We start from the raw sequence: 25,242 nt of genomic DNA, 5'->3' as shown, positions 1-25,242 counted from the left end.
TGAGGAGCTCATGTTTGTGCTGAGTTTTGATGACAAAAAAAAGCCATGAGAGCAGGCAGTGATAGGTTAACACAGCAGGCCTAGGTTGCCCAAACCCTGTGTGTTCAAAGAAATGACTGACTCTTAGCCACATTTGGGGAGATAACCTTTTAGCTCTTAGAAAATCATTCCTGGTAAGAGAATATTAGCATATCTGGAGGGATTTCACTGTGCCAGAGAAATTTTGCTACTATTGTAATTTAGGATGCAGGTCTTGGACCATGCTGTATTGGTTTGACTTTTATTAAAGCTGCAGACCAAAGAACCAAAATCAGTCACATGGGTGCTCCATGCCTACACAGCCATCCTCAGTGGGAAGAAAAAAGAAAAGAAAATAGATAGATAGATAGATAGATAGATAGATAGATAGATAGATAGATAGATAGATAGATAGATAGATATAGACAGATAGATAGATATAGATAGGTAGATGAACAAGATATTTTTTGCTTTAATAAACTATAACTGATAGTGTGATAGTGCATCTGTTTTGCTGATTTCTTTGAGTCCTTGTAGAGAAGATATGAATCTGAGCAAGGTCTCCGGGACCACTGACACAGACATATTCTGAAGGAAGATCATCCTGGAGGAAAGCAATGAGAGTTAGACCAAGAACAGCCAACGTGTCTGTCCAAGATCACACACTGATGCAAAGGAAGATTTGATCCAGAGGGTACATCTGCTGAGCCCCATACAAGGGTTTTACCTAATACAGCCTGGAATGGGGGACAAGCCTGCTTGGGAGTTGCACATACATGGTCTTAAATCCTATTGAACCTCTCCTAACTTCAGCATGCTCATCTCTGAAAAGAAACTGATACCTACTTCTTGGCTCATGTGAAATTTAACTGACAAAATGAATATAAAACCCCTAGCATAGGGGCTGGGGCTGTAGCTCAGTGGCAGAGTGCTTGGCTAGCACATGTGAGGCACTGGGTTCAATCCTTAGAACCACATAAAAATAAACAAATAAAATAAAGGCATGCTACCCATCTACAACTAAAAATAAAACTAGCATATAATAGGGCTCTCTGTCTTGGTTTCCCCCATATACAGACCATGAAACAAAGATTTTGATGTAAATAGTTTATTGGAGAGGTAATATCAGGAAGAATTTTGAAAGAATGAAGATGTGACTCAAGGAAATTGGGAAACAGACAGTGCATGACAATGAGCAGGTCACTGCTGCTGATAACTGGGACCTTCCAACAGAGGGTAAAGGAGCAGGAAGCTAGAATTTCTGCCACCAATTACTGCCTTTTTCATAGAGAAGTGTTGCTCATTTGGGCATGAATCCCCTGGCACATTCCACCTGTCCCTCAGCCAAACATATGCCCTAGGGAGAATTCCCTCAATAACAGAGTCATGGGAGATGCCCCAGCATGGAAACCATCTTCAGGATTATGTGTGGAACTGAAAGTGCTTACTCAAACAGATGTGGAACAGAAGCATCTACATCACTTTGGTCCATTTTGACTGGAATATATAACATCTCGGGAGAATGAAATGCATTGATAAGGAATTGGAAATATTGGTAGAAGAAAAACTATTTTATTTCTCCACCACCAAGTACCATGCCTGGCAAGAGAGCTTAGGAGTGTGTAACAATCCAATCCGATGGCAACAAGGGCCTTTGTAAGTTCAGCATTTCCCCGCTGCCTGCCAGCTGTTGATGGTGCCCTCACTTCCTGCTCCAGCTCTTTCCATATGCCACTCCCAAAGGCCTGGATCTCTGACTATGGACACACTCCATATGCTCAGCTGTACAACATTAACTCCTAGTTCAAGCTAGGGATTCTGACCTCGGAAGCCACTGATTCCTTTCTAAAATGAAGGGTAACATGGGTCAATTGGGGAATAAACACTTAAAGGCAAAGTAGATCTTTAAAGAGATCACAATTAGAAATAACATTGCAACTTTTATAAAGTCTAGGTGGTACATACATGGGTATTGTCTATACCATTCTCCAAAAAGTTTATATATGAAAATATTTCAGGGGGCTGGGGATGTGGCTCAAGCGGTAGCGCGCTCGCCTGGCATGCGTGAGGCCCGGGTTCGATCCTCAGCACCACATACCAACAAAGATGTTGTGTCTGCCGAGAACTAAAAAATAAATATTAAAAATTCTCTCTCTCTCTCTCTCTCTCTCTCTCTCTCTCTCTCTCTCTCTCTCTCTCTGTCCTCTCTCACTCTCTCTTTTAAAAAAAAAAAAAAAGAAAATATTTCAGTATCAGAGCTGGGGGTATAGCTCAGTAGTAGAGCACTTGCATAGCAAGTATAAGGCCCTGGGCTAAATCCCAGAACTGCAAAAAAATTAAAATTAAATTATTTCAAAATCAATAAAGATATTAGATCAGTACTCATGAGTATATGGCAAGGGGCACTTGGGGTTGGGCCACAGGAGATCCAGCACTATGAGCTCTTGCCATCGCCTCTTGGCCCTGTTACATGCCATGCCAACCCAGCAAACCTTGTGACCAGCCTTGCAGTTTCTGCACTGATCACAGAAGGGGTATGAAGAGGCAAAGACTGCTCTTGCTTGCTTTTGCCATAAAAGCGTAATTCTACCTCTTGTGCTGCTCTCAGCAAACCTCCAGCTGCTCTCAAAGGAAACAGTTGCTGCAATGGCTCAGACTACCTTACAAAGGTATTAAGTGCATAGCCCACAGGGAAACACAGTGGATTAAAAAGATCCCACATCACTTCTTCAAAGTCAGTAGAATGAGTTAGACAAGGAAATAGCCATAACACTTCAATTTAAAAGTCTTGGCTTCAGCCGGGTGCAGGTGGCACACACCTGTAATCCCAGCAGCTCAGGAAGCTGAGGCAGGAGGATTGCAAGTTTAAAGCCAGCCACAGAAACTTACTGAGACCCTAAGCAACTCAGCAAGACTCTAAATAAAATATTTTAAAAGAAGCTGGAGATGTGGTTCAGGGGTTAAACATCCTTGAGTTCAATCGCTGGTACAAAAACAAAGTCTTGGTTTGAAATAAACAGTAAACAAAACAAAAACTCTACACTTGCAGAGGAAGTAAAAAAACAAATTTATAAAAAAGCTGAGCATAAATTACTTCCAATATCTCCCAGCCCATCTTTAAAATATATATATTAAAGTCAAAATTGACATAAAGGAGTTTCACTAAAAGTTTATCAATGTAGGAAGGAGATGCTAGCATGCATTTAAAGGATATATTAGAAGGACCTGAATCATGTATATCATGCAATTAAGGGGAAACCTAAGGAAAGGAAAACAGAGAACAGAGGAATAGCCAGATGCTAGACAGAAGGTGATCTTGGGAGTCCTTGGGCCATCAAAGCCTGGAGAAAATTCATTTCCTGTAACATTCTCAAACCGATTCAGACTGTGGACCTCAACAGCTGGTGACATGTGGGACCACTGGTAGGATCAGACTCCAGAGGCTTTACTCCAGAGAGCTATGACTAACACTCTAGGCTGACATTGATCTCATGTAGCAAGGTGCCTCACCATAACAAGTCAACCCAAGGGAAGTTTCAATATTTGTCCCCTTATTTGTCCATATTTTTTTAGCACCCTACATCAAATTTTTACACACTCTGGAAACAGAAAAAAAATAAAAATCCATGGTTGTTCCAAATGTACTGAATGCATCTCTAAAGGAACGAATGGACTGGAATCTAATGAAACCGTGTTGTCCCTCACTGTGGTGGTTACAAGGCAGCTCGTATTCAGGGATGTCAGAGGGGAAAAGAGAGAAAACACAGGAGACATTTAAATGGACAATATAAAAATCATTCTTGAATTTTCTCCCTCTTTGCAACCATGAGAAGCAAAGGAGGGCACTCGAGTAACATCCACCTTGCAGTAAGACAGAGAATAGTTCCTAGAAGAAGCAGTAGTTTGGGCCCAGGAATTTCCGGATTCTAAAGAAGTCCATAGTACCAAACCTAGAAAGTTAAAGATAAAGCCAGGTCACAGAGATTGTGAGCATATATATCTGGGACTCACCAGTCACAAACTCAGAGACCAGAAGAGTCCATGACATGTAGACAAGCAGTACCAACAAAACCCCAAAAGCAATAATCACATTCTCTCACCATCTCCTCCTCCACCTCCACTGAGATCTCCAAAACTCACAATTGGCTAAAAATAGCTAACGTTTTTGTGCTTTCAATCCTAGAGTAAATATTTTATAAGAGTCCCCAAATGTAAATGTTCCTTGGAGATTCAGGCATTGGTTTAAGAAATTACCTCTTCCATGAAGTACAGATCCTCACTCTAGGCCAGAGAGGGGAAATGTTTTTCTTCTGCTCCAATGATAAGATTTTGCTTAACTTCAAATTTCAACAGTGCAGATCATGGAGTACCTGTGGTAACACTGATCTTACATAAGTTTTTTTTTGGTAGTGGGGATTGACCCAGAGGTACTTGATCACTGAGCCACATCCCCAGCCCTATTTTGTATTTTATTTAGAGACAGGGTCTCACTGAGTTGCTTAGTGCTTCACAGTTGCTGAGGCTGGCTTTGAATTCACAATTCTCCTATCTCAGCCTCCCAAGCCACTGGGATTACAGGCGTGCACCACCATGCCCAGCCTGGTCCTTCTTTAATCTGCCTTCCCAGAAACACTCAGAAATGCTCACAGTATTCTTATTTGTATAGAATAATGATTGTGTTCAAGGCTTCCATTGGATTAAAAGAAGTTTTAATACCTTCAGAGACATCCAAATCTCTGTTGTCAGACAATTTGGATGACTTGAACTTTAGGGAAGGCTGATTTCCCATATGTTCCTTGAGTGATGCTGTGCATAGGAATAAATGATGGAACCAATGTTGAGGCCATTCCTCTTCTCAGGGAATCTGGATCTCCAGCTGATTATGCTCACCTGTAAGCATAGTGGCAGCTGTGTTCACACTTATCAAGAGGGTTGGTCACAAAGCCATTCATTTGCTGCCTCTGTCCATCAACTACCTCTGTATGAAAACCCATTAGGGCTGGTGCTCCCTAGGGCAGGCCTGCCTGCAACTCATCTTTGATGCATCCTGTTCTGAGCCCCAGAGCTGTGGGTCCTGGATCCTGCAAACCTGTCTACTCCAACGTGACTGACATGCAGTAGATTGCTATTCCCAAAGGGGTGGCCCCTTAGCAGCAAGGGAGAAAGATACTGCTGAAATGTACAATATGTATAAATGGTGCAACATGTCCAAGGAGTGCTTTTAGCTACAAGAGAACGGGCCTTCCAACAGTCAGCCACTTTCCTGTTGATAATAAATAGATAAATTATGCAAACATCAAATAAGAAACCACAAAACATTCCAGAGAGTTAAATTAATACCTTGTTTCCTCTTCTCCAGAGGCAAGCTGTTGAGGTAACATAGTTTAAATATTCTATACAAATCCACTAATTCTTGTAAAATGTCATAAAGTCAAAAGAAAAATATTTGCACAAAAGGTCATATGTATGAAGGATCCCCAGGGACACCTCAGCTAGGCCCAGCAGGGTCTAAGATCCCTGCCCAGGACGTCTGCCAAGTGCCCTGTGCTCTAAAATGTCATCATTTGGAGGTGCACAGTTCTGCGTTTTTGCAGAGTGGAGAAAGTGAATTTTAGGATACACTGTTCCCAAAAACAGTTGCAGAAAAAAGATAAGAGTAGAGTCTGCCCCCCCCCCATGAAGTCTAGGACACACAGTGGAGCCTTTTGTAAACTGAGCTGCAAGGTGGAAGGGGGAGAAAAGGAAACACTCACAGGCTCCAAGGTCAAGCCTTCCACACATCTCTTCCAGGAAGATGGAGAAGATAAAGATAATAAGACAAAAACCCAAATAACCCAGCTGCCACCAGAATTCCCAAAGTTTGGGGAGGGGGTGAGGTTCCTGGTTACACAGGGTGATCAGTAATTTATAATATGCTTCTGCTGAATTCTGTTACATTACTCCAGGTATATCTGAGAGCCAATCAGATCATCCCTAAGAACAAATCTTGTCAGTAACCCTCTTAGTCACAAGAGTAAGGAGACGGTTGGGAGAAGCTCAAGGAATCTGCATGAGATCAATAGGAACTTCTGTGTTTGTAGCAACTTTCCCTCAATTCTCTTTTGACCTTCAGAACTGATGAAGTGAGGAGGGGCCTGATTAACACCCCACTCCAAGGTTACAGAGGAGGATCCTAGAGAGATACTCCCAGAGAAGCACTGGGCTGATAGCCAGGAGGACCTAGGTTTCTGGGGTCAAGTTCTGAATCAGGTCTGTGGTGCTTTCCTTTTTAACAGTGGTCCACTTCATGATTTGAATATAGGCCTTGCTGCTCTGCCACTGTTACTTTTTTTAAAACAAACATTTTTTTTTCTCTTCTCCCTCTCCCCATCCCTAATCTTAGGGGAAACAAGACTACCCTTCTTCCCGTCCTAGGGTATCTGTCCTTAAGTAAACACATACCACAAAAAATGAAGTAATTCAGTCTCCAGGGGTAGGCCAGAAGATCTAAGAAATAGCTAGCTCAAAATTAACAGGTGAATTACAACCTCCCAGGGCATACCTGGAATATAGCCTTTGAATCATCTCTTTAAAAACTCTCTGTTTCCCCTGATGGGGAGAACTAGACTCTGGGACAGGAGTCCCCTGTGTTTTTCCTTTGCTAGCAAAGCAATAAAACTTTTTCTCAAAACCTTGTCTTCAACATCAGAAAAGGACCAAGCTTTCAGCAATGCCTTCAGTGGTTCTCTCCTAAGTTTTTCCTTCAGCTGAGCATGTGCTGCCCTTAGTGGGACTGTGCCTTCCATCCTGGGCCAAGCTGTGATTCAGTGTGACCAACCTCATGTGTTTATATGCTGGAAAGAAAGTGTGACCAGGACCGCAGCCAGTAGAAGGGCTGCCTATGCATCACCTGGAGTTGGAAAAATCAGGTGCCCTCTTCACCTAAAAATGTGGCAAAGAATTGTGAACCTCCTACTTGGACCTCCTTTGTGTGCATCATCTGTGGGAAATAAACAACTCAATCAGCATCATCACTAAGTCCAAAGGCCATTTATTCTTTTCAGGAACTCACTAAGTCACTGGCCTTAAATTTCCTCCACCTATTCTTGTCTCCATGGCGATCCTTATTCTGAAATACATGAAATCCATTCAAACAAGGTACATCTGAAGATCTTCACCCATGCAGGTTCCTCCATTTAGAATGCATTTGTGCCCCATAAAGGACTCTGCCAAAGTTGGGTTTATTGACTCAAAGGCAGTTAACCAATTAAAAACATAGACATCAATTAAAAATTAATAGTCAATACATTCCCAATAGTTTCAGGGGAAATAAAACTTGATAATATTCAACAACCATTTAGAGTATACAAACTCAAACCAATAGGATAGAATTCCCCAATCTAATAAACATTATCTATCAAAAACTTAATTCTTTTTTTTTTTTATACTGGAGATTGAACCAGGGGCACCTGACCACTGAGCCACATCCCCAATCCTTTTTTTAATTTGAGACAGTTTCACTCTGAACTGTTTAAAGCCTCCCTAAGTTGCTGAGGCTGGCCTTGAACTTTTTTTTTTTTTTTTTTTTTTTTTTTTTTTTTAGAGAGAGAGAATTTTATTTTTTAGTTTTCGGCCGACACAACATCTTTGTTTGTATGTGGTGCTGAGGATCGAACCCAGGCCGCACGCATGCCAGGCAAGCGCACTACCCCTTGAGCCACATCCCCAGCCCCTGGCCTTGAACTTGTGATCCTCCTGTCTCAGCTTCTGAGCTCCTGGAATTACAGACATGTGCCACCACCCCCAGAAAAACATAATTTTTAATAGTATAAAGCATTATCCTCTTATACCATTTGAATGTTTTATCCCTGCACATATAACCTTTCTAAAAGCAAAACATCATCAATTAAATTACCTTGCTTTTTGTTTTACATGACACAAACATCATTCCTCAAATCCAGGTTGTGAAGCCCAAGGTGATTCGAAGGGCAAAGTTTGAAAATTTCTAGAAAAAAAGAAAGAAATATTTTTCTGCTTCCTGGGACTGCCTAAACAAACCTGATGTCAAAGGTAGCAAGGGCTGAAGGAAGAGAGTGCCCTTAGGTTCATTCACTCAGGAGTGACTCAGTTCATAAGCTGTAATTCAGACTGTTAGCAAGATCTGGAGACAAGGGCTTCTTTCATAATTACCATCACTCCAGAAAAAAAGCACCTGCCACTTTTGTATACAGTTTCCAGAGTCCCCAAGAAGATATAATCACCTTGGTGCCTGCCAACCTGAGTAATTTTTTTCCTGGGGCTCTGCCCAGCCAAGATCAGCCCAATCCTGACCTTCCATGCAAGATGCCATTTTCCAATTGGATACCTAAGCAATCACTCTTGTCTTCATTTTGTGCTGCTATCTTGGAATACTTGTGACTGGAAATAAAAAGAACACAAATTTATTTTTACTGCCTGGGAAGTCCAAGGTCTAGAGACCCAAATCTGGGTTGGGTCCCCTTGCTACTCCATGAAGAAAGTACAAGAACAAGAAAACATGCATAAGAAGGGAAGGTATCCAAACTCATCCATTCATCAGGAACCAATCCCATAATAACTGGTCCATTCCTGCCATAATACATTAATCCATTCATGGCCTAAACAATTCTTAAAGGTTCCATGTCTTCACTCTGCTGCTTTGGGGATTAGGAGTCCAACATATGAACTTTGGAAAACACAGTCAAACTGTAAGAATTATTGAGCATGTGCACCAATTCTTGGTTGCAAGGTATAGGGCCTGAATTTTAATTACGACTAATAAGGAAGCAATCAGTTTACAAATCAGGCTATAGATTTTGTGTGTCTGGAATTAAGACTTGACCTCAGTAAGCAGGAGGCTGGAGGCTAGGCAGGGACCCTGCATACATCACTGGTTTGGATAAGCACCATAGCAACATGTCTTATAATGTTAATATTTCTGAGATTTTTTTAATGTACAAAGGTAAAATTCATATAATATAAAATGAATCATTTTATTATGAATAAGTCAGTGGCATGTGTTATACTCAAAGAGTGTTATACAACCACCCCTTCTGCCTGGTTCCAAAACATACCCATCACCCCAACATAAAATCTTATACCCATTAAGCTGTTCCTCCTCACTCTCCCCTCTTCCATGCACTGATAACAACCATTAGGTGTCTCCCTCTATGGGTTTATCCATTCTAGACACTTCCCTATGTGGATTTTTCATGACTGGCATTTTGGGGGGGGGGGGCGGGGGGAGGCAATGCTGGGAATTGAACCTAGGGTCTTGTGCATGCAAGGCAAGCACTCTACCAATGCACTATAGTCTATATTCCCAGGCTATGACTAGCTTCTTTAACTTAGCATATTTTTAAGGTTCATCCATGTTGTGGCAGGTGTCAGTTCTTCATTTCAATCTTTGACTGAATCATGTTCCATCATGTGCCACAAGCCACAATTTGTCTGTACATTCATCTGCTGATGGACATTTGGGTTGCTTCCATCTTTTGACTATTGTGAATTGCACTGCTATGAATATGTGGGTACATGAATCTGTTTGATTTTCAATTCTCGCAGGTATATAACTAGAAGTGGAATTACTAGGTCATATGGTTACTTATGTCTAACTTTTTGAGGAAGCACCAAATTTGTTTTCTACATCACCTGTACCATTTTAGCAAATGGGAGAGTGCCAACTCTCCACCTCCTCACCAACACTAGTGGTGGAGTGCTTGCCTAGGAATGAGACCCTGGTTTCCATCCCCAGCTCTGCAAAAACAACAAAAAAGGATCACCTTTACAGGAAGCAAATCTATCAGTTCATTAACGTGAAAACAGGTAAATGAGGGGAAATTTCTTACAGAAGTATTCCAGCTATTAAATGATAATTTATTTATAAATTTTAAGTACTTTATAATTGTTCATCATTATTACTAATGAAATATATGATCTAGACTCCTAACATCATATAAAGAGAAATAGCCATATGTGCCACCATTGTAATGTGTTCTTGCCAAAATGGGAAAGACAAATCTGGCTATACCTCTATATCTCTGAGTTCTCAGTTAATACAGAGGGCAGAGAAATAGTTAAATAATGTCAGGGATATGCAAATAACAAAATTCAGAATGTTAAAAAAAAGTATATAGTATAAATAATACAGTTTTCTCAATGATAAATTTCAAGGAAATGAAGGACAGATGGTTATGAAATTTAGAAGACAAAGCAACAAATTGTTTTGTTTTTTAAGACAGACAGAGAGAGAGAGAGAGAGAGAGAGAGAGAGAGAGAGAGAATTTTAATATTTATTTTTTAGTTTTTGGCGAACACAACATCTTTGTTTGTATGTGGTGCTGAGGATTGAACCCGGGCCGCACGCATGCCAGGCGAGCGCGCTACCGCTTGAGCCACATCCCCGGCCCAACAAATTGTAATTTTAAAATTTTAGTGTTTTTAAAAATCATTGGATATTTTGACACTAAAGAATTATTCATCTTTTTAAAGAGCTCTTACTTTTCAGAGGCACATACCAAAATATTTATAAACATCTGGAATGTGCTTTAAAACACTTCAGTGAGGGAAGAAGACAAGGAGGAAGCAGTGGGTAGAGAGAAATCAAGATTGGCTGAGTTTAAAATAAAAGTCAAATGATGACTACACAAGGATTCATTTACACGTTTGAAATTTTCTATTATAAAATGGTTCCCATGAAAAGAGAGAAGGTAGCCATCAAGGAAATTCTGAGGGTTGGCAATTCTGTTATAGATTTTTATATTAAACAGTTCAAAATTTTAGATATCACTTTTTTGTATTAGTGGTGAACCCCAACTGTGCCCAAAGATACAAGATCATTAACTTCCTAATGAAAGATTTCTCCTGAGCTTTCTTTCACATGTCCTAGACTTCAGAAAATTTACAGATAGGTAGATAATAAACAGAGAGAGGTATGAAATAAAATTCCAGAAGAATAGAAATGTATAGAAAACAGCAAAATATTTGACATTTCAATGGGTATAAAAAACAAGGCTACTATAATTCCATGGGAAAAACTCCCTTTTAATGGAAGCTTTTTGAAAACATTGTCCATATGCTTTGGCCTCAGAGCAGACATGGAAGAGGACAAATGAGCAGGAAGGCAAGGCTCAGCTCCTACTGAAGTTTCTCTCAAGAGATTCCAACTGGCTGAAAACCCAGAGGCCTGTTCAGCTAAGTGCATGATCAAAATCAATCAATAACTTAATTCAAGTAAATACAGACACTAATACAGCAGCCTCCATGGTCCCTGCCTGGCTTTGAGAGACAGATTTTTTGGAAAAAATACACTCAAGCGAGTCTATCCCAAATCCTGAGGACAGGAAGCCTCCAACTGGGCTTGGCTGGCAGGGCACTGGCTGTCTTGCCAAACTTGTCTAAGAATTGGGGGGCTGGGAGACTGGTTTTCCATATGGACCTCTGCAGCAGCCCTGTGTGGATGACTCAATAACACTTCACCCTAGTTTAGCACAACTTCACAGTCCCCACAGATAAGCCAGGAGGACCAAAAGGGTTATTTGCTAAGTCAAAAGTAAACTTGTGGCTGCCTGCCAGGAAATAGGTGATAAAAGCACATGTTTCCAAGTGGACTGCGTAATACAAATGCTCATCACTACCACTTATCTCATTTGCAGTGCAGAATGGGGGAAAGAAATCTCAAAGAATATGACATTACAAGGTACCATCAAACAAATGACATCTTGCAATTATAATGACACACAGTTGACAAAAGAAAAACTTAGCAGCCAGTGTTCAAGGCACAGCATAACAATGTTGCTGCAGTGCAATTCATCCTCATTATGCCGGGCCCAGAATCTTAAACAGCAAGAAAACCCTTTTTGATGGCAAAATAATATAAGAAAATGTAAACACAGTTAAAAATACTGCAGCTTCTAATTCTTAAAGAAATGTTATAAATGCCTACAAACATCAGTTTTCCTGAATCAGCACTCATGAAAAATAGGTCACTACCACTTTATCATCTCTAATTGGTGTCCAGGACCCCAAGTATCTCGGGAAGTAAGGGTCCAGATGAAAAGGACAGAGACTATTAAGAGATAGGTGGTGACTGCAACTCAGGGAAGTACGCCAACAGGACCAAGAACACCTGCCAGGCCCAGAGGGCTCATGGAAGTATCCACAGATTCTGAAGATCAAGTGCATCACTAAAACACGCAATCTGCAGAGTTAGAAATTTTCCCCTATCACATTCACTGATGTATCTCAAGTACCAGAAGAGTTCCAGGCACATTGCAGGGCCTAATTACTTATGAAATGAATCAGATAAGAACATATAGAAAGGGCTGGGGTTGTGGCTCAGTGGTAGAGCACTCACTTAACATACATGAGGCACTGAGTTCAATCCTCAGCACCACATAAAATTAAATAAAGATACTGTGTCCACCTAAAACTAAAACAATAAAAAAAATTTTTTAAAAAATATAGAAAAGCATTTTTATATGTCAGATAAAGTGCCATGATATAGGGCATTAATACTAGTTCACCTTTCAGACTCATTTAATCTAATCTTTTGGCAGAATGCAACATTTTTTAAAAATACGGTTTATGTTTATTCATGATCAATAGCAAAATATTAATTTCCTAATAGCTGTTGTTATAGTGCAAGGAATATGCTGGGATGGGAAAACTTTACAGATGAGGGAAGAATATTACAATCAGAGAAAAAGGCTACAAATGAAGCAAAACAAAGGAGGCTGCCTGAGAGAAGATCCCAGCGGGGTGGAGGCCGAGGTGAGGTCCAGCAAGGAGCAGGCTGGCAGAATGTGACAGGAGGCCCTCACATGGCCCTTGCAACACAACGCACTTTGGAATCCTCTGTGATAACAAGGATTATCTGTGTCTGTCATTCACCACGGTATTCTCAGTGCCAGGAGCATAGTAGGTGTTTAATAAATATTTGTAAATGGAAAAGTGTGGGGTGAGTCTGAGCCAGATCTCACAGGCAGGATAGAGACCCAGGATAATGAGCTTCAAGCTGCCAACCACTGACAAAATTCTGCCCCTACTACTGGACTTGGAGGTGTGTCCAAACACTCAACTGACGGAAAAATCCCAGCCTGAACTAAAGTTCAGAATACTGTTTCCCTTAAAGGTTACCAGAAAAACCATAGGCACCACTTAGATAGGAGGCATGGGTGGCTGTGCCCTCTGGGAGCTCTCAATAAGCCAGACTTGTCCTCCGCCTGGGTCTGAGTCAGTGGAAAGGAAATGGCCCGAGAGCCTTCCTGCATGCCATCACTGCTTGTCCTCCAAGCCCATCAAAAAGATGAAGGATACCCTGGGGCAGGGATTCCTCAGGTGGTGCCCTCACTGCACCGGGGGCTCCAGGCGATGCTGGGTCTTCTGGTGCCGGTTGAGAATGGACCTCTGGTTGAAGCTCCGACCGCAGGCGGGGCAGTGGTAAGGCTTCTCTCCCGTGTGGATCCTCTGGTGTCGGACCAGCCGCTCCCCTTTGCTGAACCGCTTCCCGCACACCTGGCACCCATAGGGCTTCTCCCCGGTGTGGGCTCGCCGATGCACAGCCAGGTTGGCATTCCTGCTGAAACTCTTGCCGCACTCGCAGGTGTAGGGCTTCTCACCGGTGTGCGTCCTCCGGTGCACCTGCAGGTGCTGCCTCCGGCTGAAGCTCTTCCAACAGTCCCCGCACTTGTAGGGCTTCTCCCCTGTGTGGCTCCGCTGGTGGACCTCCAGGTGGTGTCTCTGGCTGAAGGTCTTCCAGCACTCATTGCACACGTAGGGCCTCTTTCCCAGATGGGTCCTCTGGTGCTTCATGAGGTACTCCCTCAAGGTGAAGCCCTTCCCACACTCCATGCAGCCATAGGACTTCTCCTCTTCATGGGTTCGCTGGTGTCTGACGAGATTGGAGCTCCGACTGAAGCCTTTCCCACACTCGGGGCACTGGAAAGGCTTCCAGAAGGAACTCTGCGCTTTGAGATCCTCAGGCAAGGAGACACTGTGCTGCGAAGCAGGAAGTCCTAGCAGGCCACTCCCGGATTCCCCAGGCTCCTGTTCACAGGCTCCTCCCAGCCCAGGTCCAGGGACAGCAGCTTCCCCAAACCTCTCAGTTGACAGCCCAGCAAATGCCCCTTTAAGGTCTTCCTGCTGGGGTTTTGACTCCTTTTCCTTGCTCCCAATGCCTACAGGAGAAAAGAGACCAAGACTGATTCCATGGTAGCTACCAAAGGTAATTTATGTGTCAGAGCTTTGCTTCCAAGGATGGCCCACTGAGAGCAGCTTCTCTTTTCCCTGTGACTAACAACTTCAACACCTTTCACTTCTGTGGATCCTAAACTCAGAACTTCCTTTACTTCTTCCCACTCCCTACCCTCATACAGAATATATGCCAAATTTTAATCCCCTCTCATTTTCAGACTTTTCTTCAAAATCTAGCTCAGTGATTCTGAGAAATACACCCTGGTTATTCTCGTCCCCTAGCCTCTTCTGCACTGATATCCTCAATTAGCACTTATTTACACATAACTTTGCTGCAAATGCTAATTTACATTCACCTACATGTTCTGCCTTCCTCAAATAATTACAAACCCATTCCAATAACCTGGCCCTGCATACCCTGCTCCCTCTACCTAACCAAGTATCATTAATCTGGGCCCCCTAGGAGCCTGGCAGGGAACTGCGCAGGGAGATGCTGGCTGAAGGAAGGAGCCCAATCTGTAACTGAAGCTCCAGTTACAAACCAATTCTGTGCTGGTACAGCTACCAGGACTACATATATTTAGGATCATAACTCCACCTAAGAAAATAAATATAAGTTCCACGTACATAATATTGAGTTCATGTGCAGATTTCCCCAGGGGCTAGTTAAAGTTCATACGTGGTACTTAGTTTCAGTTTTCCTACTCCTAACACTTCAAAACTGGAAACTACCCAAATGAACCTTTTCTCCTGTGTGGATCCTCTCCATGAAAAAACAAATTAATTACAGCTCCACACCATGAGGTCATGAAGGTCACATGTCCTTGTTAGGAGACGCATGTTGAAGTATTTAGGAGTGAAAGATCAAATGGCTCCATTTCCAAAATTATTCTGAAAATGCATTTTATAGATAAATATGGCAAATATTAACAATTATTGAAAAAACAAAGGTATAAGTGTGTTCACTATAACGGTACACTAGTCTTAGTGATTTTTGTGGGATTTTTTTGTAGGTTTGAAAGTTTTTACAGCAAATGTTTAAATATAAAGCTGGAGGGAAATAAATAAAATATCTAGGCAGAAATGAAAACACTAAGACAAAGACACATTACTACAAAGAGAATGGAGTCAGAGAACTGGTTTTGAATGTGGCACTGGCTACTTAATAGCTATGGGATTATGGAAAAAATCAATTAATCTCTCTGAGCTTTACTTTCTTCATCTTCAAAATGGATAGTATACTGATAAAGGTTCCTGTATACACAGCAGGTATGCAATGGTAGGTGGTATGATTTTAGCCCTTAGACCAGGCACTGATTTCCAGCTACTTCCAGAGAATCTCCCCCTGGATCTCAAACTCAAGATGGAACCCTCCATTCTCCTCCCCCTTAGGAAAGCACTTCCCTTCCTTTCTCACAGTAGCACCAGTTTTCCAGTCCAATAGCCAGGATCTCAGCCTCCTCTTTGACTCTACTCTCTCCTCTTCTCTAGCTAATTGGTGACCAATCCTTGGAAAAACGTCTTGGTAAACCACCTTCTTCACCACTGCCAAGTCTGGTTCCTGCTCTGGCCCTATGCCTGTATCTCCTTCACCCTAGAGGTCAATTGCAATAACACTTTCATCACATTACTCAACACTGCAAACTTCTACCAGAGCCCACAGCCCTCAGCTAGTCTCACCCTACTTACGCAACCCCTCTTTCTTTCTCTTCTGAACACTCATCTTTCACCCCAGGGTCTTAACCATCTTGCAAACAAGTCTCCTGGAGTCAGTGTGTGCATATGCTACTCTCTGCATCCATTATTCCAAATCAGCTTCCAAATTCCTGCACCAGCCCAACCTCCATCTGTTTGCTCCCATAACTGCATTTATGATCCAGACCATAAGGCTGGCAGTTAGTCACTCTCTAATGACAACAGACCAAGGCCTGAAAGGGAGCTGAGAACCCACCTGGCCCAGCAGTCTCCCCAAACTCATCTCCTCCTTATAAATTAAGCAGCTTGGTCCTGTCCCACACTGCTATCTTTGCAAGTTCTGGGACTGAATCCCAGGTAGACCTGAAGGCTGGAATTCATAGCAGATGGTACACTTGGAAAACAGAGATAACTGCACAAAGCAGGGGCTCCTGTGATGTACCCAAACAGAGGCACACCATGCCACCTAGCAGAAACACTTAGGGATGTGTATCCAGGCTGTTTGGAGACGCGGGGCTGGTGAGAGGACAAACACGCACCAGGGTCTCTAGAAGTCAGAAATAGCCAGGACAGGGTAAGCACTCTTGAGGATGGAAAGGCATCACTGCAGAGGCACACAGCTAATGGGGATTAGAGCTCTGGGAAGCTGGGACTTCTATCCAGGGCACATCACGGGAGCCCCTGCCTTGTGTATTTATCTCCAAAGTTTGCACATCTTTTACCCTGTTGCAATTACAAACTTCTATGTAAAACACACCAGCATCTTTTGCCACCCACATCACCTTGCCCTGGACACAGGTCCCCAATTCCCCCTACCTGGTGCTCCACCCTATTCCAAAATGACCATGCACCTGGCCTCTTCACCAGAACTCTAAGACCCTGGAGGAAAGCATTTTAACTCTTCATAGTGAATGGTAAAGCACTGGCCATATAGTAAGTGACAAATAAATCTCTGTGGGTAAATAAAATGAATGAATGCTGACTTATGAAAGAATCAGTTAATAATATTTGTACAAGTATGACCAACAAATATTTGCAAAAATGTTCAACATCATTTGTAATTAGGGAAATGTAAATCAAAACTGCACTGAGATTTCATCTCACACCAATCAGGATGGCAGTCATCAAGAATACAAAAATAAATGCTGGAGAGAATGTGGAGAAAAAGAAAAACAATTTTTACACTGTTGGTGGGATTATAATACAACCACTATTAAAATCAATATGAAGGTTCCTCAAAAGACTAGTAATGGAAACAGTATGTGACCCAGCTATACCACTCCTCAGTATTTACCCTAAAGAATTAAAGTGATCACACTATAGTGATAAGGCATACCCATGTTTATAACAGCACAATTCACAACAGCCAAACTATGGAACCAGATGTCCATCAACAGATGAATGGATAAAGAAAATGTGGTATATATGCACAGGGAGTTTTACTCAGCCATAAAGAAAAATGAAATTCTGTCATTTGCAGGAAAATGGATGGAACTAGAGACCATTATGTTAGGCAAAATAAGTCAAATTCAGGTCTAGAGTCAAATGTTTTCTCTCCTATGTGGAAGCTAGAGAGAAAAAATGAAAAGAAAAGGCGGGGGATCTTTCATGAAAATCCAAGGGAGATCAGTGGAGGAAAAGGACCCAGGGGTGGAAGGCAGGGAGAAAGGGAAGTGCCAGGGAATGATCCTGGCCAAACTACATTGTTCTATGTGTGCATGTACAAACACGGAACAACAAACCCATCGTTATGTACAACTATAATGCATGAATAAAAATTGTGGAAAAAAATCAAAGTTGGGCAAAACCCCCTCCCAAAAAACAATATTTGCACAACTAATAAAAACATGTGGGCTGAGGATATAGCTCAGTTGGTAGAGTGCTTGCCTTCCATACACAAGGCCCTGGGTCGACCCCCCGCACCACAAAAAAAAAAAAAAAAAAATATGTGCTAGCACCATGTTTGCCACACATTTTGTGCTCACAATGCCATGAGGCCATGTGAGTCATTTCATGACTGAAGAAACTGAGACCTGAAGAGGTCAAATTAGATGGTCATGGTTAGGAAGAGAGAAAGTCAGGATGGAGCCTCTTGCATCCTGAAAGAAGCACATGACCCTCTTGCTCATCCTTCAATGTATTTCAAGGTGAGAAAGGTCAGATGGAGTCTGTACAGATGAAGGGTCAACACATAAAATACAAGGTTTTGAAAGGAAAAAGAGTTAGCGGGGAACAGGGGAGGCTTGTTCCCAGCCACGTTTTCTTCTTCTCCCCACTGTTCTCATTCAACCCACAAAGATTCTCCCCCCTGCTCCTTGGTCCCTAGTCCCCATGCCCTGTAGTGCACTCTGCTGGCTTCCCCACAGGCCCTCACCCTGCACTGCCAGTCCTGGCCTCACTCCTGCTCCCTCCTCCCCTATGGGCTCCTATCAGTGCAACCACAGGTCAAACCCAGCCACCACCTGAGGCAGGCCCATCGAGAGTCTGCTTCCTCTGTGACACAAGCCCACACTTACCTGTCCCATTTCTAAATTCTTACCGCACGTGTGCACACATACACACAGAGAATGCTCCAATTCTCTCCTGTATTTTAGTCCAGGCCACTTCCTGCCCCAACACAAAGCTACTGTGTGAGGCCTGCACTCAGGGAGTGCTCAATAAACACTTGCTGAATGAATAAGACCAGGTGCTCCTTTTTGGCTGTTTTCCCTCTTGCTCCGAAGGCAGCTAGGGACACACACAGATGTCTAGGGATGCTAATGACTGACCTGTCTCATTGGAGCCAGAAGAGCTGCCTCGTGTTTTCCTGCTCTATTGTCTGCCTCCTCTTTTTTTTTTTTTTTTTTTTTTAAAAATATTTATTTATTTTTTTTTAAGAAAGAGCGAGAGAGGAGAGAGAGAGAATTTTTTATATTTATTTTTTAGTTCTCGGCGGACACAACATCTTTGTTGGTATGTGGTGCTTAGGATCGAACCCGGGCCGCACGCATGCCAGGCGAGCGCGCTACCGCTTGAGCCACATCCCCAGCCCCTGTCTGCCTCCTCTTGACAAAGGAATGCTCCCTACAGCTGGCCCATGTTCCCTCCTCACCTGCCATGAAATCCACTTCCTTTGTCAGCAACACCAGGTTAGGGCAAGATCCCTGACCTGGAGCTTTCAAAACACCTCAGCCTCTCACCTTTGGGGTGGAGACAGAGCCTTACCTGAAGAGACCCCACAGTTCTGTGGTTCCACATATTCCCCAAAGCAGTCAATCTGGGCTGGGGTCACATGCCTCCACTCCTCCTCAGGAAAAGGCAGGGCCATGTCTTTAAAGGTCCCCAATCCCTGAAACAACAGATTGCTATAAATAAAGAGACAGTCCCTAAAGAAGAACCATCTAATGGCCACAGTGATCAGAGGGAACAGCACAGGGCTGAGCAGAGTAAGACAACAGAAGGAAACCAGCCTCTCAGTGCCCTGGGAAATGAACCAACTACCTCCTGACAATTCAGTGAAAGAGTAATTGACTTGAGTCTCTGCTTCAGCAGCTCAGCTTGTCCCCACAACTCCAGCTGCCATGCCACTTGGTCACCTGCATCATCAGGCATCACAGAGCCTGGGAGTTGCCCCACACCCTCTCAAGCCCCATCTTAAGAATGACACCACATTAAAAGAATTGGGTCCTCATTTTCTCATTCACTACACCAGGAAGAAACTCTATGGCAGAAGGGATTGGTCTAACCAACTGGAAAAAACACTGTCGCTCCTCGACCCTGCAAACCTCAGGAACGGGAAATAGCCCAGCCTCGATGCCCAAATATGGCTTTAGCCATAGGTAAGATATGACTTGCTTCTTTTTTTGTTCTGTCAAATAATTATTTTACTTCTTCAAGAAAGTCCTTAACTTAAGACTCACATCCTTCAGAAAAGTGTCCCATGGGAAATCCCACATCCCTGGTCATACTTAGCACCCTGTGGAAGGGATTCCAACTGGGGCGAGAGCCTCCCATCTGTGCTCTCATTACCCTGTGCAGCAGGTTTGCAAGTATTAACAGGGCCTCCACTCCTGGGATGGCAAATATAGACCAAGAGACACTGCTCAGGGCTCCAGGAGCCCCAGCCTGAGCCAGCTGCCATCCCTGGGACATCTCCAGAGCAGCAGCAGCAGAAGCACCCACAAAGGACATCTATCTCTGGGGTAACCACCGTAGCAGACACACACCTACAGGGATTCTCTCAATGTCTTCCTCCTCATGGTAAGAGAAATACCAACACATCAATCAGTGGCTTAAGGTCCAGGTATAAGAGTCAGTGCAAATTAACAACTGGGGATGGTGGCAGAATGGAGAAAACGACACAGCTGTATTAGCAGAGGTAGAAAGGCCAAGCGACTCCACTCTCTGGATGGCGCTTTGCATAGTGGAGCTTTGGGGAAAATGTACATTAGTCAAAGTAGCATCAGGATCTCCAAAAGGGCAGAGGCATGGTTCACCTGTGCTCCTGCTGAAAGAAACCCAGCTGCCATCTCTTGGTCTCTGGTGTTCATTGGAGGGAGGCCTGGACCCATCTGAAGAAGAGGGAGTGCTGAGTAGAGACAAAAAGCAGGAGAAAGATCAACATTGTTGACAATCATCCCATTCAAAGATGTCCCCCATCCAAGTCACACAACCTCAGAAACCTGCAAACTCCAGAGAAAAGTGCCTTGGTGCCACAATGACCCACACAGGGGTATCTGAGTGTCCCCTACCCTGTCTTCAGCAGTGAAGACTGTCCCAACTCTGTCATGCTCCCTGGCCACACTCAGGAATAACTTCTTTGAGATTCAGTAACAAAAAAAAGTCACTTATTACTTTGAGGGGTATGGTTTGTCTTCCCACTTAATAAACATTCCCACATCCATTGCACAGTTCCTGGTAGTTTCTAGAAGGCATATGAGGAAGTAGAAACAATAAAAGAACATGATTCTAGACATGCCTTCCCGAAACCAGGGTCAAGGCACAGTACACGATTTCATCTCAGTTTCCTACTGAGGTCAAGGAAATAACCGGGAACATTCAGAATTACACCTTGCACATACTACTGCTGGGTTTTTTGAAGGACAGGGTGGTGACAGTTGGTACAGAGCAGTTCCCTGTGCCCTTCCATCTTCGCTATCTGCATCTTACCCTGTTCTTGGAAGGCCTGTGTCCCATCTCCAGGGTCCTGACTTAGCTGCTCTTCCGTTCTTTGGTCTAGGACTTGAATTCCTTCCCCGTGGGGCATCCCCCACTCAGGCTTGACCTCCACTGGCTCCAGGTGGACGCCTGGCTCCCAAGCACCTCTGCCAAGGGCTGTCTTCTGCTGTTCTCCCTGCATGTGGCATGGAACCTAAGAAAAATTCCCAACATCAATTAAAATGAGGCTGAGTCAAGACTGTTATGATGGGAGTTGAATTAAAACCTAAAAGGAGAACCACTGTGGCTTCAAGAGAGACAAAGGAAAAGCCAGCTGAGCTCCTCCTCCAACATCAGACAGGAGGTGGAAAGGAAGTGACACTCCCTTTATCAGGCCCTGAGCAACTGTCTCTGCCCATGCTATTTGACAAGCTTAAGTTGTTAACTGCCTTGACACTGATCAAATTTCCCATGAATACTATTTCTAAGAGCCCAAATGCTGTCCTGCTGAGAACCTAAGCAAAACACACTATTAGAAAATAAACTTCCCAGTTGTAAAAGCAAAAATTTTTTAACTGCAAAGCCCAGACACTGTAATAAATTAGCTAATGAAAACAGCAGTTCTACAAAGAGCAAGGACAACCAGGAGGACTCACACTGAGACGCACTCACAAAAACAAAGTCCTTCCTGGTCCTCTTTTAAGCTCCTGTGTGGGAGGAAGGCTGATTGTCCCTTGCCCTCTTTTCCCAGCCATCAATCAGGTGACTGTGCCACACAATGAGAGCAACATGGCCAGAGTCCCAGGCAACATTTATGGTGCCGTCAGCTGATATCATCAGAACAGCACCACAAAATCACACAGGAGCCCCAAGAGCTGAAGTGGCCAACATGGAAACAGTACAGATATGGGCAACCAGTGGGTTCCCTGTACCCACAGGTATCTCCCCCAAGGCAGGGCTGGGGACCTAAAAACAATCACAATTGCTTTCTTAAGGCCTGAAACTCACAAAGGAATCAGGGCCAGACCTCTGCTCTAAGGCCTGAAGAGGAGCATCAGGACCATCTGCACACCAGCATCTTCCCTGGGAACAGCTCTTCCAGCTGAAAAACCCACCACTCTCCAAAAAGTTCCTCAGCAGTCTAGGAGCAGAGGGGTGGTTCTACACCTCATCCACTCCACTGCTTCCTCAAACCTCTCAATTCTTTAGAACCCCTTCCCATGGCAACAGCAAAAGACCCGGATACCCTCTTCTCACCCACCGCCTTGGCCTCCAGCGCATTCTCTGTCAAGTCCTCCACCATGGTCACCAAAGCCTTGCCACTCTCCAGGCCGTGATCTCGGATCCAGGAATAAAACTCCCTAGGCAGGATGGTCAGGAACTGCTCCAGCACCAGAAGCTCCAGGATCTGCTCCTTGGTGTGCAGCTCAGGCCTCAGCCACCCACGACAGAGCTCTTGGAGCTCCCTGAGGGCTTCTTGGGGACCCGCTGCCTCCTGGTAGCGGAACTGCCGAAACCTCAGGCGAAAAGTCTCAGGACTGGAGTCTTCTCTTGCCCTGCCCCATGGCAACTCTTTCTCCATTTTCACCACAGGAATACCCATTTGCTGCTGAGAATCTTCCGCCATCCCTGGACGCTCTTTAAGCATCTTCACATTCCCTCTCAGAAGACTGAGAATGACAGCATAAATTTTTTTGAGAACACAAAACACATGAAAGCTCAGACCATCCCACTTTTGTCTACATTAATGAACATTCTGCAGAATAACATGGCAATGACCTGCAATGATGCATTTTCAAAAGGCTGAAAGTATGCCTTGAACGTCAAGTCAGCTAAATGATTTTGCCAAGCACCTATTAGATACAGAGAATAAATAGAAAATATATAAGAGCTTACATCCCAAAGTAGCTTAAGACCTCACTGGAGACAAAATAAAACAATCAGGGAATAATATAAACTGGACTATATAACTAGGTTAGTCATGAGGGCCCACTCTTTCAATACTAAAGGAAACACATTCAACACACACACATAATCACATACCACATAACAGTGGTCTATATGACATTGGTCCCTTAAGATTATAATAGACCTGAAGTATTTTCACTGACTAGTGAAAAAGCATAGCCTACTTCTACTAATAATAAATGACTATGTTATTAGCTCACATATTTACTAGTCTATACTTTTCATTGTTATGTTCAGAGTACCCTCCTTCTACTATTAAAATACAAAAATTTACTATAAAACAGTATGCTGTATTGCACCAAAAGCAATCTCATACATCTTGTGTTTCCCACATCTCTTGATTGTATCACAAGGTCATTCCAAGTCTGTGACATCATATTCAATGATGTCAACACAAAATGCATTTATCAGGACGTGTCTCCATGGTTAAGCAATGCATGACTGTGTGTATGTGTGTGTGTATGTGTGTATGTGTGTGTGTGTGTGTGTGTGTGTGTGTGTGTGTGTGTGTACACATTTTCCCAGGCATGCAGAAACAAGAAAAAGACAAGGAACTTGTCTTCTTGAAACTCATACTAATACAGCAGACAAAAAATAACGAAGAAAATACATAAAATTACAAGTGAGGACAAGTTCTAGAAATGGAATAAATAAGGTGCTCTGTTAGTGGCGACAACAGACTTGAAGAGGTTGAAGAGTTTTTTTGTTGTTTGTTTTGTTTGTTGCAGTATCAGCAGCAAGACCATTTATTACAATGTTGTTCAAATGGATTCCACTAGTTATAAAATTTTACACTCATCTAGCCCTGTTCAGCTGAGAATGTCAGAATGCTGTACAAGCACAGACTCTAAGTACACTGACTCTTGAAACATGCAGGGAACAGCAGAAAAAAACTACTTCCAGTTATGTAACTTGCTGGAAGAAGTTTTTTCTTAAGACATGATACTTAATTGAAACCTACAGGATAGAGAGTGAGCCAGTCATTCAAAGAGCATTCCCACCTAGAAATCACTCTGTATGATCAAGAACAAGCCAAAGTGGCTTCAGCAGAGTGAGGGGCAGAGCTGCATGAGAAAAGCTCCCAGAGCCAGACAGAAATCAGATTACCCAGGGCCTGCGCCACCATAAGAATTATGGGCTTTACACTTATTTCTTAGTGTAGTGGGGAACTACGTATTTTTTAAAAAATCACACTGTGTGTCAACAGAGAATAGAGGATACAAAAAGGGAAGCAGTATTTCAGATGGTTCAAGCAAAAGATGACAGGTCTTTAGGTTAGGGTGGTGACAAAGCAGACAAAAATCAAAACATTTTGAGGCAAAATTAACAACTTTGCTAGTGGCTTGGATGTGATGATGTGTTTGGCTAAAGAAGAAAACAGAGAAAAATATATGCCAAGGTCTGCCTCCCCAAATACTTGGTATAGATGAAAAACATGGGGAGTTGGGGCTGGGGATGTGGCTCAAGCAGTAGCGCGCTTGCCTGCCATGCTTGCGGCCCAGGTTCCATCCTCAGCACCACATACAAAGATGTTGTGTCCGCCAAAAACCGAAAAATAAATATTAAAAAATATTTTCTCTCTCTCTCTCTCTCTCTCTCTCTCTCTCTCTCTCTCTCTCTTAAAAAAAATAAATAAAAAAACATGAGGCGTTGAAAAGGAGAGATTAATGTAAGTCCAAGTAATACTGAGAAAGAGGCTTGTAATAGACTGGAGAATGAGAGGCCTTAGGCTAAGGAGTCCAAGGAAGCAGGGAAGGATATGGGCTTGCTAGGGCAGATCACCCCGATTGGAGCAGAGAATAAGTAGCAGGCGGCCCCTGGAGCCTCTGCTAAATATTCTCTTGGGCGTTTGTGCATTTAACTACCACCCTTAAACCGATTTTACCTTTCCAGGCTACAGTATGTATTTCCTCTGCTGCATCGAATTTCTCTTTCATGACTTTCTAGCTGTTGCATGGGTTCACTCCATTAGGGTATCTACTGCTCTGCAGATGCAACCGTTTACCAGCGTCTGTCTACCTGATCCCCTGCAGGCAAGCATGAAGAGGGCCTCATTCATCTTTCATTTCTGCACTGGATAAACAGAACGCGCTGCGAAGCTGTTCTTTAGATGGCTGTACTACGTCCTATCCTAATTTACTTTCGCTTTTCCAAGAGTTCGGCCTCAGTTCGAGATCTCCTGGGGCTCCTGGACCACCGGCATTAGGCCAAGCCTGACGGGGCGGGATCAGCCTG

At 43.3% G+C, this 25,242-nt stretch overlaps 1 protein-coding gene across 11 annotated transcripts in view; it reads right to left on the bottom strand.

Annotated features, from left to right (window-relative positions):
* The window catches only part of Zscan25 (zinc finger and SCAN domain containing 25), a 44,518-nt gene that overhangs the window by 18,989 nt on the left and 287 nt on the right, over positions 1-25,242 (bottom strand). For 2 of the 11 annotated variants that reach the window (XM_078023756.1, XM_078023758.1), the window contains exons 1-5: positions 24,893-25,240; positions 22,301-22,709; positions 21,052-21,253; positions 20,379-20,470; positions 19,108-19,231 (exon numbers count right to left, since the gene is read on the bottom strand). In XM_078023756.1, the coding sequence (XP_077879882.1) occupies positions 19,108-19,231; positions 20,379-20,470; positions 21,052-21,253; positions 22,301-22,709; positions 24,893-24,963 (898 nt within the window). In that variant the 5' untranslated portion in view covers positions 24,964-25,240. Of the gene's footprint in view, positions 1-1,110; positions 8,003-8,750; positions 14,193-19,107; positions 19,232-20,378; positions 20,471-21,051; positions 21,254-22,296; positions 22,710-22,818; positions 24,526-24,892; positions 25,241-25,242 lie in introns of those variants that run through there. The other 9 variants (XR_013426830.1, XM_078023753.1, XM_078023754.1 and 6 more) reach the window with 9 other exon arrangements.

The sequence above is a fragment of the Ictidomys tridecemlineatus genome, chromosome 10 (assembly GCF_052094955.1).
Source record: "Ictidomys tridecemlineatus isolate mIctTri1 chromosome 10, mIctTri1.hap1, whole genome shotgun sequence".
Taxonomy (NCBI): Eukaryota; Metazoa; Chordata; class Mammalia; order Rodentia; family Sciuridae; genus Ictidomys; species Ictidomys tridecemlineatus.
The sequence above is the reverse complement of the archived record's forward strand: the minus strand, read 5'-3'. Positions and strand labels throughout refer to the sequence as shown.